This window comes from Myodes glareolus, chromosome 25, assembly GCF_982192425.1.
Source record: "Myodes glareolus chromosome 25, mMyoGla1.1, whole genome shotgun sequence".
In the NCBI taxonomy this organism is placed as follows: domain Eukaryota; kingdom Metazoa; phylum Chordata; class Mammalia; order Rodentia; family Cricetidae; genus Myodes; species Myodes glareolus.
Window position 1 is genome coordinate 1,240,402 of NC_142050.1, and position 18,700 is coordinate 1,259,101.

General features: G+C 39.5%; 1 protein-coding gene across 2 annotated transcripts in view; it reads right to left on the reverse strand.

Annotated features, from left to right (window-relative positions):
• The window catches only part of LOC125402020 (protein lifeguard 2-like), a 47,592-nt gene that overhangs the window by 13,328 nt on the left and 15,564 nt on the right, over positions 1-18,700 (reverse strand). For both annotated transcript variants that reach the window (XM_048436520.2, XM_048436513.3), the window contains exons 4-6: positions 10,776-10,854; positions 9,092-9,145; positions 7,598-7,688 (exon numbers count right to left, since the gene is read on the reverse strand). In XM_048436520.2, coding sequence (XP_048292477.1) covers positions 7,598-7,688; positions 9,092-9,145; positions 10,776-10,854 — 224 coding nt within the window. The remainder of the gene's footprint in view (positions 1-7,597; positions 7,689-9,091; positions 9,146-10,775; positions 10,855-18,700) is intronic.

The following is an 18,700-nucleotide window of genomic DNA, read 5'->3' on the forward strand; positions in this document are numbered from 1 at the left end:
GAGTCTGAGACCTCTGAGGGAGTAAGCCTGAGCCAGGTTCTCTGTGGATCTGGGCGCACCTGAGCCTGGGAACTTCGAGGAAGTAGATTCAATCATCATAGAAAGACAAAACAAGATATTCCATGACAAAACTAGATTTAGTCAATACTTAGTCACAAACCCAGCCCTACAAAAAATACTAGAAGGAAAACTCCAACCCAAGGAAGTAGGCTACACCAACAAAAACACAGACAATTGATGGTCTCATAGTAGCAAATCCCAAAGAAGGGGAAAACGCACAAATTAACATCACCAACAATAAAAACTAAATCAACAGGAGATAGCAATCACTGGTCATTAATATCCCTTAATATAAATGGACTCAATTCATGTATAAAAAAAGGCGCAGGCTAACAGATTGGATACAAAAACAGAATCCATCCTTCTTCTGCATGCAAGAAACACATTTCAACCTCAAAGACAGACATCGTTTCAGAATAAAGGTTTGGGAAAAAATATTCCAATCAAATGGATCCAAGAAACAAGTGGGTGTATCTATCTTAATATCTAACAAAATAGACTTCAAACTAAAATCAATAGAAAGAGACAAAGAAGGTCATTTCATATTAGTCACAGGAAAAATCCATCAAAAGGAAATGTCAATATTGAACATCTATGCCCCAAATACAAGGGCACCCTCAAATGTAAAAGAAACACTTCTAAAGATTAAATCATATATTAAACCCCACACACTAATAGTGAGACTTCAACACTCCCATCTCATCACTGGACAGGTCAATAAGACAAAAAATGAACAGAGAAATAAGAGAATTAACAGATGTTATGATTCAAATGGACTTAACAAACATCTATAAAATATTCTATCCAGAAAAGAATATATCTTCTTCTTAGCCCTGTAAGTCCTGATCTCTGGTCTCCATCTTTGGAAACCTCCTCCCTGTGCCTGCCAAGGTTTGACCCCTCCCCAGAGGAGGATCAAGACAGCCCGCCAAAATCTTGACCACTCCCCCAGTCTATTTAAACTGCTTCCCCAAAAAGATCCTTTGTGATCTCTTTCCCGCCCCCTTCCCAGTTCACCCTCAGGGCCACGCCAGAGCGCAGGAATTCCATTAAACCTGGATATTCTTTAATTTGGCTTGTTGTGATTTGGCTTGACTAGGATTTTTGCTTTTGCATCAGTAGAGAGCTCTCGTTAGGAAAATTTCTAAAAAGCACGTCATGGAACATTCTCAAAAATTGACCACATATTTGGTAACAAAATAAACCTCAACAAATAAAAAAAAAATGGAATAACCCCATGTATCTTATCAGATCACCATGATTTAAAACTAGAAGTCAACAGCAATACTAATTCCAGAAGGCCCACAAACGCATGGAAATTAAACAATACTCACCTGAATCATCAATGGGTCAAGGAAGAAATAAAGGGACAAATTAAAGACTTCCTAAAATTCAATGAAAATAACCACACAGCATACCCTAATTTATGGGACACAATGCCAGCAGTATTAAGAGGAAAGAAAATGCACTAAATGTCCACATAAAGAAGCTAGAAAAATCCCTCACTAGTAAATTAACAGAACATTTGAAAATATAGAACAAAAACAAGCAAAATCACCTAAGAAAACTAAAGCAGGAAATAATCAAATTGAGAGCTGAAATCAACAAAATAGAAACAAAACAATGCAAAGAATCAATGAGACAAAGTGTTGGTTCTTTGAGAAAAATCAACAAAATAGACAAACCTTAATTCAAACTAACCAAAAGGAAGAGAGAGAGTATCCAAATTAACAAAATCAGAAATGAAAAGAGGGACATAGCAACAGACACAGAGGAAATACAGAGAATCATCAGGTCATATTTCAAAAACCTGTACTCCAAAAAATTGGAAAACTTAAAAAAATGGACAACTTTCTGGATAAATATCACTTACCAAAATTAAATCAAGACCAGATAGGCAAATTAAATAGACCTATAACTGCTGAAGAAATAGAAACAGTCATCAAAAAGTCTCCCAAGCAAAAAAAGTCCAGATTTCAGCTAAGAATTCTACAAGGTTTTCAAAGAAGAACTAATATCAATACTCAAATTATTCCACACAATAGAAACAGAAGAAACATTGCCAAACTCTTTTTATGAGGCTACAATTACCCTGATACCCAAATCACATTACTAAGAAAGGAATTACAGACCAATCTAACTCATGAACATCGATGTAAAAATATTAAATAAAATACTGGCAAATTGAATCCAAGAACACATCAGAATCATCATCCACCATGATCAAGTCAGCTACATCCCAGAGATGCCAGGGATGATTCAACATATGAAAATCTGTCAATGTGATCCACCATATAAATAAGCTGAAAAATAAAAACCACATGATCATCTCGTTAGATGCTGAAAAAGCTTTCAACAAAATACAATATCCCTTCATGATAAAGGTCTTGAAGAAAGGAGGGATACAAAGAACATACCTAAACATAATTAAGGCAATATACAGCAAGCCAACAGTCAACATCAAACTAAATGGAGAGAAACTCTCAGCGATGCCACTGAAATCAGGAATGAGACAAGGTTGTCCACTCTCTCCATATCTTTTCAATACAGTTCTTGAGGTCTTAGTTAGAACAATAATACAACAAAGGGAGATCAAGGGGATACAAATTGGAAAAGAAGAAGTCAAATTCTCACTGTTTGCTGATAATATGATAGTTTACATAAACGATCCCAAAAATTCTACCAAGGAACTTCTACAACTCATAAACACTTTCAGTAATGTAGCAGGATACAAGATTAACTAAAAAAAATCAGTAGCCCTCCTGTACACAGATGATAAAAGGGCTGGGAAAGAAATCAGAGAAACAACACCCTTCACAATAACCACAAAGAACATAAAATATCTCGGAGTAGTTCCAACCAAACAAATGGAAGACTTGTATGACAACTTTAAATCTTTGAAGAAAGAAATTGAAGAAGACACCAGAAATTGGAAAGATCTCCCATGCTCTTGGATAAGTATAATTAATATAGTAAAAATGACAATCTTACCAAAAGCAATCTACAGATTCAATGCAATACCCAGCAAAATTTTTCACAGACCTCGAAAGAACGGTACTCAACTTCATATGGAAAAACAAAAAACCCAGGATAGGTAAAACAAACCTGTACAATAAAAGAACTTTTGGAGGCATCACAATCCCTGACTTCAAACTCTACTACAGAGCTACAGTACTGAAAACAGCACCTGGTATTGGCATAAAAAAAGACAGGAGGACCAATGGAACCTAATCAAAGATCCGGATATTAATCCACACACCTTAGAACATTTGGTTTGTGAGAAAAAAGCAAAAAAAATATCAAAAGGATAAAAGAAAGCATATTTAACAAATGGTGCTGGCATAACTGGATATCAACATGTAGAAGAATGAAAATAGAACCATATCTGTCACCATGCACAAATCTCATGGCCAAATGGATCAAAGATCTCAACATAAAGCCAGCCACACGGAACCTTTTCGAAGAGAAAGTGGGAAGCACACTTGAATGCATTGGCACAGGAGACCACTTCCTAAATATAACCCCAGCAGCACAGATACAAGAGAAACAATTAATAAATGGGACCTCCTGAAACTGAAAAGCTTCTGTAAAGCAAAGGACACAGTCAACAAGACAAAACGACAGCCTACAGAATGAGAAAATATCTTCACTAACCCCACTTCAGACAGAGGTCTGATCTCCAAAATATACAAAGAACTCAAGAAACTGGTCATCAAAAGAACAAATAATCCAATAAAAAATGGACTACAGACCTAAACAGAGAACTCTCAACAGAGGAATTTAAAATGACTGAAAGACACGAAATGTTCAATATCCTTAGTCATCAGAGAAATGCAAATCAAAACAACTCTGAGGTTCCACCTTACACCTGTAAGAATGACCAAGATCAAAAACACTGATGACAACTTATGCTGGAGAGGTTGTGGGGAAAAGGAACACTTCTGCATTGCTGGTGCGAATGCAAGATGGTCAGCCCTTTTGGATGTCAGTATGATGATTTCTCAGAAAATTAGGAAACAACCTTTCTGAAGACCCAGTAATACCACTTTGGGGCATATATCCAAAGAATGCTCAATCGTGCCACAAGGACATGTGCTCAACTATGTTCATAGCAGCATTGTTTTTCATAGCCAGAACCTGGAAACAACCTAAATGCCCCTCTACCAAAGAATGGATAAGGAAAATGTGGTACATTTACACAATGGAGTACTATATAGCATAAAAAATAATAACATCTTGAATTTTGCAGAAAAATGGATGAAGCTAGAAAACATTTTGAGCGAGGTAACCCACAGTACTCACTCATAAGTGGTTTTTAAACATAAAGCAAAGAAAACCAGCCTACAAACTACAGTCCCAGAGAATTTAGACAACAATGGAGGACACTAAGAGATACTTACATACATCTAATCTATATGGGAAGTAGAAAAAGACAAAATCCCCTGAGTAAATTGGGAGCATGGGGACCTTGGGGGAGGGTTGAAGGGGGAGGGGAGAGACAGGGAGGGGAGCAGAGAAAAATGTAGAGCTCAATAAAAATCAATAAAAAAATGTGCTTGATTCCAACCTTCCTCCTAAGATATGTTTTTAAATTTTCTCCTGGTTCCTTCAGTTTCTATTTTTCCAGCATCATCAAAAGTGAGTGGGGTGCAGAGACACAGAGACAGGAGGCAGGAAGACACGGGACAGAAGACAGGCAGGCTGGGAAGGGAGAGGAGGGGGCTTGGATCCGAGCATGCTCTGGATAGGGACTCAGGGAATCACAGATTCTAGGGGACAAAAGCCATCTCTGTGGCAAGAGTGAGTATTTTATTGTTTTCTTTCAAGTGTTTTTCTGAAATGTTTTTCTCCATGTTATTTCCTAACACTGAGTCTAGGAAATGTAACCATTCCTTGACCCTGAACGATAGGGCCTCCTTCTGTGGTTACTTGTAGAGCCTCCATGTGGAAAACCCCTTTGGGGACCAGAAACCTAAACCCTCTGAGCTTGTTTATTTATTTGTGTTGACACGGGGCCTCTCTGCCAGAGTCTAGGCTAACCTAGATCTCACAGAGGTCCACCTGCCTCTGTTTCCCATGTGCTGGGATTAAAGGTGTACACCACCACCGCCACCTGTTGGGCACACCTTTTCTTTTAAAAAAGAAAATCTAGCCTTTTAAATTTTTTTTATTTGTTTTAGTTTTGGTTTTGTTGTGTAACCCAGACCCCCAGACTACCTGAAACTCACTATGTAAACTAGGCTAGCCTCAGCCTGGCAGTGATCTTCCTGACACTGCTTCCTGGTGGATTTAATTGCAAGAGTTCACCATCACATGTAACAGGCCTTCATATAAATTAGTGTATGCACTTTGATGTATATGTTTATATGTGTGTGTGTGAGAGAGAGAGAGAAAGAGAGTTTTGTATGAGTGTGTGTGTATGTGTGTGTGTGTGTGTGTGTGTATTGTGTATGTGAGAGAGAGAGAGTGAGTTTTATATGAGGGTGTGTGCACACACAGACATGCTCACATGTACATAGAGTGAGGTTGGGATCCATGTGTGCTGTCATCTCAGCTGCTTTCCACCTTATTTTAAGGTGAGCTTAGCGTTGAACTTAGGCCTCATTGATTTGGTTGGATTGACTGGCTAATAAACACGTGAGATCCCCTCGTCTTCACCCTCTTCAGATTTCATCAGTGCTGGGGTTACAGACATGCTCCTGGACCTCAAGTGGGTGCTCAGGATCTGAGTTCAGGTCCTCACACTTGAAAGGCATTTTACCAACTCAGCCCTCTTCTTGGCTTCCTTCATTAAGAGAAAATATTCCTGGTGATGTGAGAGAACTAAGCTCAGGGCCTCACCCACACTGTGCGAGCTGCAACCTCAGTCTTTCTTTTAATGTTTAAAATAAAAAATTCAAGCATAGCCAGGTTATGGTGGTACACTAGGGAGGCAGGGAGAGGAGGCGCTCTGTGAGTCGGAGGCCAGCCTGGTCTTTGTAGTCACTGCAGACCAGCCAGGGCTGCATAGTGAGCAAACAGCTCTCTTCCTCTGCCCTCCCCATCACTTTCTGGAGATGAAGAAGTAGGAAGTAATTGAGCCAGGATGATAAAGAAAACATCTTGGGAAGACAGATGGGGGAAAACTCCCCACAGTTCACAGCACAGCACAGGGCCTGGGGGACCTTTCTTCATTGCCTGTGCAGTTGCTGGGGATTCACTACAGCCAGGAAAGTTTCCCCAACACTCGGAAGGAAATACTACTCTGGGTGGCAGCCAGCCTTATTCCCCAGCCTGTTCCTTCCAACAGGGGAATTGTAATAAAATTACTTGGTGCCCATACACTCACATCCCTGGCCCTGTGAAGTTATTTTCTTTGAGCACCAGCAGACACAGAATTATATCCAAGATTAGGACATTCAAGTGTACATCCAGAGCATTTTTTACACTAATCTAAAGAGTGTTTGTCTCCCTGCTCTCTGTCCTTCCATTTGATTTTCCTGTTGATATCTTTATTCTCTCATATTGCAGATACAGGTATGAGCCACCTCAAATCTGATTTGGAACCAGCTCTAGGAGTCAGTCTTCATAGAAAAGAATGGTAGCACTATGCAGAGGAAACATAAACACAAGGCTGACACCATCCTTAGTTATACCAGACCAGCACTGGACACAGCCCAGGCAATGTCTACCAGCCAGCTGCTGAAAAACGCAAGCCTTTGGGACACACAAGGTTTGGCCTGACTCTCACAAGAGTCTGGATTAGAGGATGACTCTGAGGTGCTGCTAAGTCTCATGAAAAGGCCCGAAACTCTCTGGTGTATTGAGCCTGGGCCAGTAGGAGTAAAACTATAGATTTTGATTGTATTTGGGTTTAAGGAGTCTAGGAATTTGTTTCTGGGTACCCCATAAGCAGAAAAAAACAAAAACAAAAACCCCAGAATTAAAAAGTGTTAAAAGTGTAGTCACATAGTTCTATATGGCTAAAACAGCACCAATACCAGAACAGCATAGATGTGATGAGGCCTGGTGGTGGAACCAGCTTGTCGGAATGTGGATAGTTAAGGGTCCACACCACAGCCCCAGCTCTGTCAGCGGAACACCCTCTGTATGGAGAGGAACGTTGGAGAACTGGGCAAAAGTCAGAAATGACTTTTATTCTCATGAGGGACTCGTAGTAAAATACATTTACAAAATAAGAATATTACCATTTCTAGTTCACAGACTGTGAGTGAGAAGTGGAAGCAACTCCTTGATGAGAAATGTGTTTGTTATTCCTGACAGAGACTGGTAGTGCCTAGATTAACTGCAGATACAACTCTGACTTGGGTGTGGGTTCTTGTATGGCTTCAAGAGAGAAGCAAGTTTGCCAGAACAAAAAGTGACCTGAAATCCAACTCTGTAAGGGGTGAGAACGCTGTCTCCAAAGAAGGTACTGTTTCTGTACAAATGTTCCCCACCTCCATTCCTGAATCAGAAGTTTCCACAGTAAAATAAGTAACTTTTAAAGGCAGCAGGAGGATGTATCAGAGGGAGGCTGTCAAGGGGAGTTACTTACAAATAATGCCAGGAGAATGTAGTTTGCAGGCACTTGGCGTCGGATATCCCTACAGCACGCAAGCACAATGACAACAGCCAGAACAGCTGGGCTGGGAACGTGAAACCACCAGTTACTACTTCAGTTCTCAAACACGTGAGCAGTGTGTGCAGACACAGCGGAGGGACACAGATGTGAGTGTATCGTCACCTGAGCAGTGTGTGCAGACACAGAGGAGGGACACAGATGTGAGTGTATCGTCACCTGAACAGTGTGTGCAGACACAGCGAGGAACACAGATGTGAGTGTATCGTCACCTGAGCAGTGTGTGCAGACACAGAGGAGGGACACAGATGTGAGTGTATCGTCACCTGAACAGTGTGTGCAGACACAGCGAGGAACACAGATGTGAGTGTATCGTCACCTGAGCAGTGTGTGCAGACACAGCGAGGAACACAGATGTGAGTGTATCGTCACCTGAGCAGTGTGTGCAGACACAGCGGAGGGACACAGATGCAAGAGTGTTGCCATGTGTGTACAGAGACAGCAGAGGAATACAGACCCAAGTGTATTGTCATGTGCTGATACTTGATATACAGAGCAAACTAAATAGCTATTTTCTACTTACCTTTCTCTTAAGCCTTTAAAATGAGCTTTTAAAGTTTTGATACACAGTTAGCTTGTCTTAAAATTTTTTGTTAAAAATATAGATTCATAGAAAATTATAAAAGAACAGAGAAGTTCTATTAAAACTATATGAAATTTTCACCAATTATTTTGATTATTATAGCACAATTTCAAAACCAGTATACTGGTATAACATGAACACATAGTTATTTAACATGGGGTTGTGACTTAAGTCTATGAGTAGGTACATGTAGCCACCACCTCAATTAACATTCAGGACTGTCTTACCAATAACATATCAACAAAAATCAGCCTGGCATAAACTCTACACACAAATGACCCTGACTTCTGGCACCCATAAACTTGCTTCCCATTTCTATAATTTTGTCTTTAAAGGATTTTATGCAGGGACTGGAGAGATGGATCAGAGGTTTACTGTACTTGCTGGTCTTTCAGGGCATCTGGGTTTGGTTTCCAGCACCCACATGGCAGCTCACAAACACCAGCAACTCCATTTCTAGGGGATCAGATATTCTCTGTCACCCTCTGTGGACACCCATGTAACATGATATACATACCAACAAGCACACACATGCAAATCCACATAAAGAAAAACAAGTAAAATATAAGAAAATAATGCTTTACCCTGGGTGTTTTTGGCATGATTTTTTGTTCTTAGTTTGTGTTACTTGGAATCAGGGTCTTGTGCAGTCAAGGCTGGCCTTGAATTCCTGATCTCCTGTCTCCACCTTCTAAGAAGGCTTCTAAGGAGGCTTCTAAGGGCTTGTAGGCATGCATCACTATACCCAGCAAGAATGCCACTCTACCAAATTTTTAATAGTGATAAAATCTTGGCCAATAGTTCATAAAATCATGAATGATACTTACAAGAGTGCATACATGAACCAAGGGATGCCAATGATCCACTTTCTTACAGGTTTGCTGGTTTAAAAAAAGAATATAGTTTTACATAATATAATAAATTGTACTAATTAAAGTAGAAGTATGACAGTGTCATGAGAAAGATGGGCAAACTCTACATGGCCCTGAGGCAAATGGGAAGGAAGCACTGAGACAGTCCTTTCAATGGGGAAACCGGCTGCTAGCATGGCTCCCGTTGAAGTAACCACTGGGCATGTGTGAGGCCCTGAATTCGAATTTCCAGCACCAAGAAAAGAAAGACACATTTAAAAAGTTATTTTTCTTAAATTACACAGCAGATTTAAGAGGAAACACATGGTTAAGACCTTCAGTTTTAAAAATACTGAGGGCCAGGCATGGTGGCACATTCTTAAAAAAAAAATCCTTTCTCATTTTACATACCAATCCCAGTTCCTACTCCCTCCCCTCCACCTCTCCCCCAACCCCAACCCCATCCACTCCTCAGAGAGGGTAAGGCTTCCCATAGGAAGCCAACAAAGTTTTGCACATTGCTTTGAGGCAGGACCAAGGCCTCCCCACTATATCTAGGGTCCCACTGTCAATGGCACCACAGATTGCCCCAGCCACACAACTGTCACCCACATGCAGAGGACCTAGTCTGATCGTATGCTGGTTCCCCTGTTGCCACACTGGAGTCAGTGAGGTCACATTAGCTCAGGTAAGCTGCTTTAGTGGGTATCCCTATCATGATCTTGATTCTTTTGCTCATATTATGGCTTCTCCCTCTCTTTGACTGGACTTTAAGAGCTCAGCCCATTGCTTCACTGTGGATTTCTGCATCTGCTTCCATCAGTTGATGGATGAAGGCTCTGTGATGACAAGATCGTCTTCAATCTGATTACAGGGCAAGGTCAAGTTGGGCACATCTCCACTATTGCTTAGGGTCTTAGCTGGGGTCATCCTTGTGGATTCCTGGGAATTTCTCTAGTTCCAGGTTCATTGTTAGCCCCATAATGGCTCCCTCAATCAAGATATCTCTTTCCTTGCTTTCCCTCTCTGTTCTTCCCCCATCTCAACTATCCCAATTTTAATTCCAGCACTTGGGAGGCAGAGGCAGGTGATATCTGTGAGTTTGAGGCCTGCCTAGTCTACATAGTAAGGACAGCCAGAGCTACAAGTGAGTTCCTGTACCAAAAAAATACAATACAATACAATACAATACAATACAATACAATACAATACAATACAATACAATACAATACTGAGACTGATATATGTGTAAGGTAAAAGAAATCATCTCATGGTTCATATTGCAAATAATACTTTCAATAGGATGGACTTGGTGACAAATAGTTATAGGATTTAACAGGATTCCAGTTTCCAGAATTGCAGCCATTTCCCATATCCCCTTATTCCTTCATAACTTTCTCAAATATCTCAGAGAAAATTCAAAAGAAAGCAATGCTCAAAGGAAGAGTAAGAAAAATGTTCTTGGTCTAGGAAGTTAAATTCTAGAATCTCCTGCCGTGTTGGTGGCTCAGAAAAACTTGTCTATAGAAACAATATCATCTACAAATACTGAAGAACAAAAATCATACTTTTTGAAATGCCCCACATTAAAGTAAGCTGATCCCATGAGCAGTCACATGAGCAATATAACATCTAATTCTAGACAGGAAGAACAACTCACCAGAAAACAAACATGCTGACGATTATCATAGTGCTGAGCAGCTGAACTGACAGGACAATGAACACTTTCACAATGAAGCCTGTGGGGATAAGACATTGTTTTATGACACAACATCCAAAGGTAAAGCTAAATGCAGTTTCCAATTCCGCTAAAGGAATGGACCCGTCATTATCTGAGGCTAGAAAAGTAGTGCTGGTCTAGTCAACAAGTGAGACAAAAGACAAAGAGACTCCGGAGAACATTTTAAAGTGTGTGTGTGTGTGTGTGTGTGTGTGTGTGTACTTTAATTCTTTGAGAATGTCATACATCTCCATAATGTGTTTTGATCTCTGTAGAACTTTTAAAGAATATCTATTTAAAGCAGCCTCAGTGGGGTACACTGGCAATCCCAGGTGCTCAGAAGGCTGAAGCCAGTGCACTGCTTCAGCGTAGGAATTGAAAACCAAGCAGAGTAACAAAGAAACTCCTGGTTGTAAGAACAGACAAACACAAAGAATATTTAGTCTAATTATTTAAAATGTTTTTTTGAGGCTGGTGAAAGAGATCAGCAGATAAAGGCACCTGCTGCCAAGTCTAAGGCTAGTCAGTGCACAGAATCACGGGACATGATAAAATCATGGTCGGTGTTTTTTAAGTGGGAAATGGACTAGAATGGTATTCCCCAAAGAAAACACAAGTCTGTCTGGGAACTCACAGGGTACTCTAACCAGGGAAGCAGGCAGGCTAACTGCAGATCTTCACCTCTCCCTCCATGCTTCCATGTCCAATGCCTCAGCCTCATCCCCAGCTATGTAGTAAGCCTTCTGTTGCAACCTCTCCTCACTCTCTGCCCCCATTCCCAGAGAACTAAACAGATGCTGGTGGAACACCCTGTTTTCCTCTCTCCTCTGTTCTCCCCCCAGGACCTCCCCAGGTCATCCCATTTCTAAATGTCAGTTCCCAATACCCAGAAAAGCATTCTACTTGAAACCACCTGAAACTACACCTATCAGGATCCCAGAGGAATTTCCTACCAGGCAGCACAGAGACTCAATGCTCTCCTAACAACCAGTGAGGGAAACAGAAACCAAGAAACCAGTCATCCAGCAAAGACAAGAAAAGGTATCAGCACCTAGAATTACAATCTTCCCGAAACCAAATGTTTAGATGCCAGTGTGAAAACACAGTAGCATAGAAGACAGTGTGTCTCCTCCAGCCCAGCAGCCTCACCACAATAGGTCCCAAGTGTTTTGACACATCTGAAGCACAATAAAAATACCTTAAAATAGTCATAAAATATTCTTTTGTGGTGCTACCCAACCACAAAAGAATATACCTTCTTCTCAGTACCTCAAAAACTGTTCTCCAAAATTAACCACGTATTCGGAAACAAATATCAAAAGATAAAAGAAAATGTAACTAATACCCCACATCCTATCTGATCACCATGGATTAAAGATGGATACCAACAATAACAGAAACAACAGAAAGCTCACAAGCTCATGAAATCTGAACAATTTACTACTGAATGAAAAATGAGACCAAGACATAAATTTAAAAAACTAAGACTTTCTAGAATTGAATGAAAATGAATGTACAGCACACCCAAACTTATGGGACACAACAAAGACTGGCCTATGGGCAAATTCACAACACTAAGTGCCTACATAAAAAAAAATTGAGAGACCTCATACTAGTAACTTAAAAGCACACCTGAAAGCTTTAGAACAAAAAGAAGAAATCACATCCAAAGGGAGTAGATGTCAAGAAATAATCATACCCAGGACTGAAATTGAAAAAAAGAAAAAAATAATGTAAATAATAAAACAAAGTGTTTGTTCTCTGAGAAATCAATAAGATCCAAAAACCCTGTGGTAGTTTGAATATAATTGGCCCCCATAAGCTCCAAGAGAATGTCACTATTAGGAGCTTTGATCAAAGTGTGTCATTGTTGGGCAGACTTTGAGGTCTCCTATGCTGAAGCTACACCCAGTGGATCAAGTTGTAGAACTCTCAGCTCTTTTTCCAACACCATGTCTGCTTGCATGCCACCATGTCCCATTATAATGTTAATGGACTCAACCTCTGAAATTGTGAGTCCCCTCAAACATTTTCCTTATAAGAGTTGCCATGGTCATGATATCTCTTCACAGTAATAGAAATCCTAACTAAGACAAACCCTTATCCAAATTAATTAAAAAGCAGAATAAGAGAATCTCCAAATTAACAAAATTGAATAGGTCCATTTAACAGAGACCAAGGAAATCTAGAGGATTATAAGGACATTCTTTTAAAACCTATACTCCACCAAACTGGAAAAATATAAAAAGAAATAGATAATTTTCTCAATAGATACCATTTACCAAAGTTAAATAAAGATCAAATAAGCAACTTAAACAGGCCTATAACCCCTAGTGAAATAGAAACAGTCATTAAGTGTCTCAACCAAAAAAAAAAAAAAAGAAAAAAAAGAAAAAGAAATCCTCACGGCCAGACATTTTTAACACAAAATCCTATCAGACTTTCAAAGAACAGTTAATGTCAATACTCTTCAAATTATTCTACAAAATAGAAGCAGAAGGAACACTGCCCAATTCATTTTATGATGCCACAGTTATCCTGATGTCCAAGCAACATAAAAATCCAATAAAAAGGAAAATTACAGACCAATTTCTCTTATGTACATAGATGCAAAAAAAACTTAATAAAATACTTGCAAACTGAATCCAAGAATATGTCAAAAACAGCATCCACCATGATAAAGTAGGCTTCATCCCAGAGATGCAGGGAAGGTGTTACACACATAAATAAACCAATGTAACACACCATACAAACAAACCAAAAGACAAGAAAAAAATGACCATCTCATTCAATGTAGAAAAGGTCTTTGACAAAATCCAATACTGCTTCAAGATTAAAAACTCTAGATAGGCTCCTGCAACCTCGGTGGAACTCTGAAACACAGCATGCTACAATACTTAGGGGACTTAAAAGGTCAGTGAACAGCCACATGGCCAGATGCCCTTCTCTCTAGGACCTCCTCAGTGAGACAAAACCCAGGGACCCTTCCCCAAATCCCTCAGCTTTTTTAGCCAGCCAGGAGAGAGTTTCCTGCAGCTAGGCTCCCCCAAAACCCAAGCCCATCCACTGGAACCCCCCCCAAGCAACTAGCCACACCCTGCCTAAGAGTTGAGAGCTTGCTACAATACTGAGGGGATCAAGAGCTTGCTATAACACTGAGGGGATTAAGACAGAGCAAAAAGAGAACAAACCAAGAGAGAAGACCAAGAGAGCAGGTGTATAGAGACCTCAGAGGCTTTCTGAGACAGACATTGACAGTACAGAGCAGACCAAGAAAAACTCCCAAATACTCAGCCACAGCAAAGATTGGACCAGGATGCCAAGACACTGCCGGTCTCATTTGAAGAAAGAAATGGTTAGGCGCCAATGCAAGAATTCCTCCAACAACCTAAAAAGCAACATGGTAACACCAGAACACAGCAGTCACACAAAAGGAAGACTTGATCATCCTATCCCAGAAGAAGTAGAAGAAAATTACTTTATGCCGGGTGATAGTGGCACACGCCTTAAATCCCAGCACTCGGGAGGCAGAGGCAGGAGGATCTCTGTGAGTTTGAGGCCAGCCTAGTCTACAAGAGCTAGTTCCAGGACAGGTTCTAAAGCTACACAGAGAAACCCTGTCTCGAAAAACCAAAAATAAAAAAAATGGAAGAGAAAACAAACAAAATGTTGGAAGAAATTAATAAATACCTCAAAGAAAACCAAGAAAAAAAAGTCAAACAGGTGAAGGAAACAGCTCATGACTTGAAGACTGAAATAGAGATAAAAAGAAAACACAAACTGAGGGAATTCTGGTTAAGAAAAATCTGCGTAAATGAACAGGTAGTACAGAGACAAGTATAAACAACAGAATACAAGAAATAGAAGAAAGAATCTCAGGCACTAAAGATACTATAGAGGATCTATATATAGATCAAAGAAAACATAAACCCAGCAAATTCTTAACACAAAACATTCAGGAAATCTGGGACACCATGAAAACACCAAACTTAAGAATAATGGGGGTAGAAGAACTCCAGCCAAAAGGCACAGAAAATATATTCAACAAGATTATAGAAGAAAACTTTCCCAACCGAAAGAAGGATTATCCCTATGAAGGTACAAGAAGCTTACAGAACACCAAATAGACTGGGAAAAAACCACTTACCATATAATAGTCAAAACACAAAACATACAGAATAAAGAAAGAATATTGAGAGCTGTAAAAGGTCAAGTAACATATAAAGATAAACCTATCAGAATTACACCTGACTTCGCAATGGAAACCATGAAAACCAGAAGGTCCTGGATAGATGTGCTGCAGACACTAAGAGACCATGGATGTAAACCCAGACTACTATAGCCAGAAAAGCTTTCATTCACCATCAATGAAGAAAAAAAAGATATTCCATGACAAAAACAGATTTAAACAATATGTATCCACAAACCCAGCCTTACAGAAAGTACTAGAAGGAAAACCTCAACCCAAGGAAGCTAACAACACCCACAATAACACAGACATCTGATAACCTCCCACCAGCATAACCCAAAGAAGGAAAACACACAAACACTATTTTCAAAAAAAAATAACTAGAGTTAATAATAACTACTGGCCATTAATACCACTTAATATTAATAGACTCAATTCACCTATAGAAAGACACAGGCTAAGAGAATAAATACAAAAACAGCATCCAGCATTCTGCTGTTTACAAGAAACACACCTCAATCTCAAAGACAGACACTACCTCAGAGTAAAGGGTTGGGAAAAGGTTTTCTGATCAAATGAACATAAGAAACAAGCAGGTGTGGCTTTCCTAATATCTAACAAAATTGATTTCAAACTAAAATCAACCAGAAGAAGTGGAGAAAGACACTTAATACTAAAAACAGGAACAACTCATCAAGATGAAGTCTCAATTCTGAATATCTATGCCCGTAATACAAGGGCACCCACATATGTAAAAGAACATTACAAAAACTTAAATCACACATCAAACCCCACACACTAATTTCAACACACCTCTCTCACCAATGGACTGGTCAACCAGACAGAAACATAACAGAGAAATAAGAGAACTAACAGATGTAGTGAATCAAATGGACTTAACAGACATCTATAGAACCTTCCACCCAAACAAAAAAGAATATACCTTCTTCTCAGAACCCCATGGAACCTTTTCTAAAAACAATCACATACTCGGTAACAAAGCAAACATCCACAGATACAAAATAATTGGAGTAACCCCTATGTCTTATCTGATCATCATGGAGTAAAGTTAGAATTTAACAACAATACTACTCCCAGAAAGCCTACAAACTCATAGAAACTGAATAGTCAACTACTGAACAATCCCTGGGTCAAGGAAGAAATAAAGAAAGAAACTAAAGTCTTCCTTGAATTCAACGAAAATGAAGGCACAACATATCCAAACCTATGGGACACTATGAAAGCAGTGCTAAGAGGAAAGTTTATAACACTAAGTGCCCACATAAAGAAAATGGAGAAAGTTCACACTAGTGACTTAACAGCATACCTAGAATCTCTAGAACAAAAAGAAGCAGACTCACCCAGGAGAAATAGAAGACAGGAAATAATCAAACTGAGGGCTAAAATCAATGAAATAAAAATAAAGAAAACAATACAAAGAATCAATGAAAAAAAGAGCTGGTTCTATGAGAAAATCAACAAAACTGACAAACCCTTATCCAAAACTAATCAAAAGGTACAGAGAGAACATGCAAATTAACAAAATCAGAAACAAAAAGGGGAGTACAACAACAGACGCTGAGGAAATTCAGAGAATCATTAGATCTTACAACAAAAACCTGTACTCCACAAAATTGGAAAATGTAAAAGAAATGGACAATTTTTTAGATAGATACTATATACCCAAATTAAATCAAGACCAGGTGAACAATTTAAATAGACCTATAAGCCACGAGGAAATAGAAGCTGTCATCAAAAACCTCCCAACCAATAAAAGCCCAGGGCTGGATGGTTTTAGTGCAGAATTCTACCAGAACTTCCAAGAACAGCTAATACCTATAATTATCAAAGTATTCCACATAATAGAAACAGAAATGACATTGCCAAACTCTTTTTATGAGGCTACAGTTACCCTGATTAAAAAAACATCAACAAAGACTCAACCAAAAAAGAGAATTACAGATCAATCCCACTCATGAACATTGATGTAAAAATTCTCAATAAAATAAGGGCAAGCCGAATCCAAGAACACATCAAAACAATCATCCATCATGATCAAGTAAGCTTCATCCCAGAGATGCAGGGCTGGTTCAACATACGAAAATTTATCAATGTAATTCATCATATAAATAAACTGAAAGAAAAACATCTGATCATTTCATTAGATGCTGAAAAAGCATTTGACAAAATCCAACACCCCTTCATAATAAAGGTCTTGGAGAGATCAGGGATACAAGGAACATATCTAAATATAATAAAAACATATCTAAGTATAATAATGTTAGCAAGCCAATGGCTAACATCAAATTAAATGAAAGAAACTCAAAGCGATTCCTTTAAAATCAGGAACAAGAAAAGGCTGTCCACTCTCACCATATCTCTTCAATATAGTGCTTGAAGTTCTAGCAATAGCAATAAGACAACATAAGGAGATCAAGGGAATTCAAATTGGAAAGGAAGAAGTCAAACTTTTGTTATTTGCAGATTAAATGATAGTGTGGTGCAGGAGAGTTTTCTGTATCCTGTCAATCATGTTTTGAATAAATGCTGATTGGCCAGGCAGGAAGTGTAGGTGGGTTCATCAGACAGGAAGTAGAGGCGGGGCAAAGAGAACAGGAGAATGCTAGGAAGGAGGAAGCCCATTTCTCGCATTCCTGCCCAGACCACCAAGAAGCAAGATGTAACCTGCCCAGCTGAGAAAGGTACTGACTGAGCCATATGGCTAACATAGATAAGAATAATGGGTTAATATAAGCTACAAGAGCTAATAAGTAGCCTGAGCTAATGGGCCAATCAGTTTTATAACTTATGGAGATCTCTGGGTGATTTTCTCTGGGACTAAACATCTGGGGAACTGGGAGGGGCAGAAACCCCAAAAAGCATCCTGGCCCTCATGTTGCAGAATCGTGCCCACATGGATAACTGCATCCACAGAAAGCCTGAGAAAGCTTGGGAAAGAATAGAGTAAAGCATGTTTTCTTGGTAGCACCAATTTCTAAGATCTGCTCTGCTTGCTAGAGGCAAGCAAGCACTCTCATTTAAAAGAGGCTTCCTGACTCAGCTTTAGGTGCAAAACCCTGCAGCTCTTTTAAGAGATCCTGCCACGATTAAATGGTGTTGATGAAAGGCTGAACGCATGATTTTCAGTTTTCAGCAAGAGCAGGAAAAAAGCTGCGCTGTTTTAAAATGCCAGTTTTCTGGGCCATTATGCCAGCGCAAACTCTGACTCTTTCAGGCAGGCAGTCCGACTGAGTGTGGTCTATGAGCAGAATGCTGCAGCTTGCTTGCTGACAGGGACCTTGAAACGCCATAGAGTTGTTGTGATAAACACAGCTCTGGCCAGTACCTCCACCATGAGGCTGAAATCTTAGAAAGCTAAGAATCCAGTCATCAAAGTCACAACTTTAATCCTCTCCATAAAGACTCATGTGGTCAGAAAAAGAGAGATATACAGTAAAGAGAGATTCAAAGACAAAGAAAACCTCTAAATGGTTAACAGTGTGCTAAAAATATAATCAACCTAAAGGTTAAAGTCCTTAAAAATAAAAAAAGAGTAGTTGGGTGTGGTGGTACACACCTTTAATCCTAATGCCCGGGAAGCAGAGGCAGACAGATCTCTGTGAGTTCAAGGTGTGGTAGTACACGCCTTTAATCCCAAAGTTTGGGAGGCAGAGGC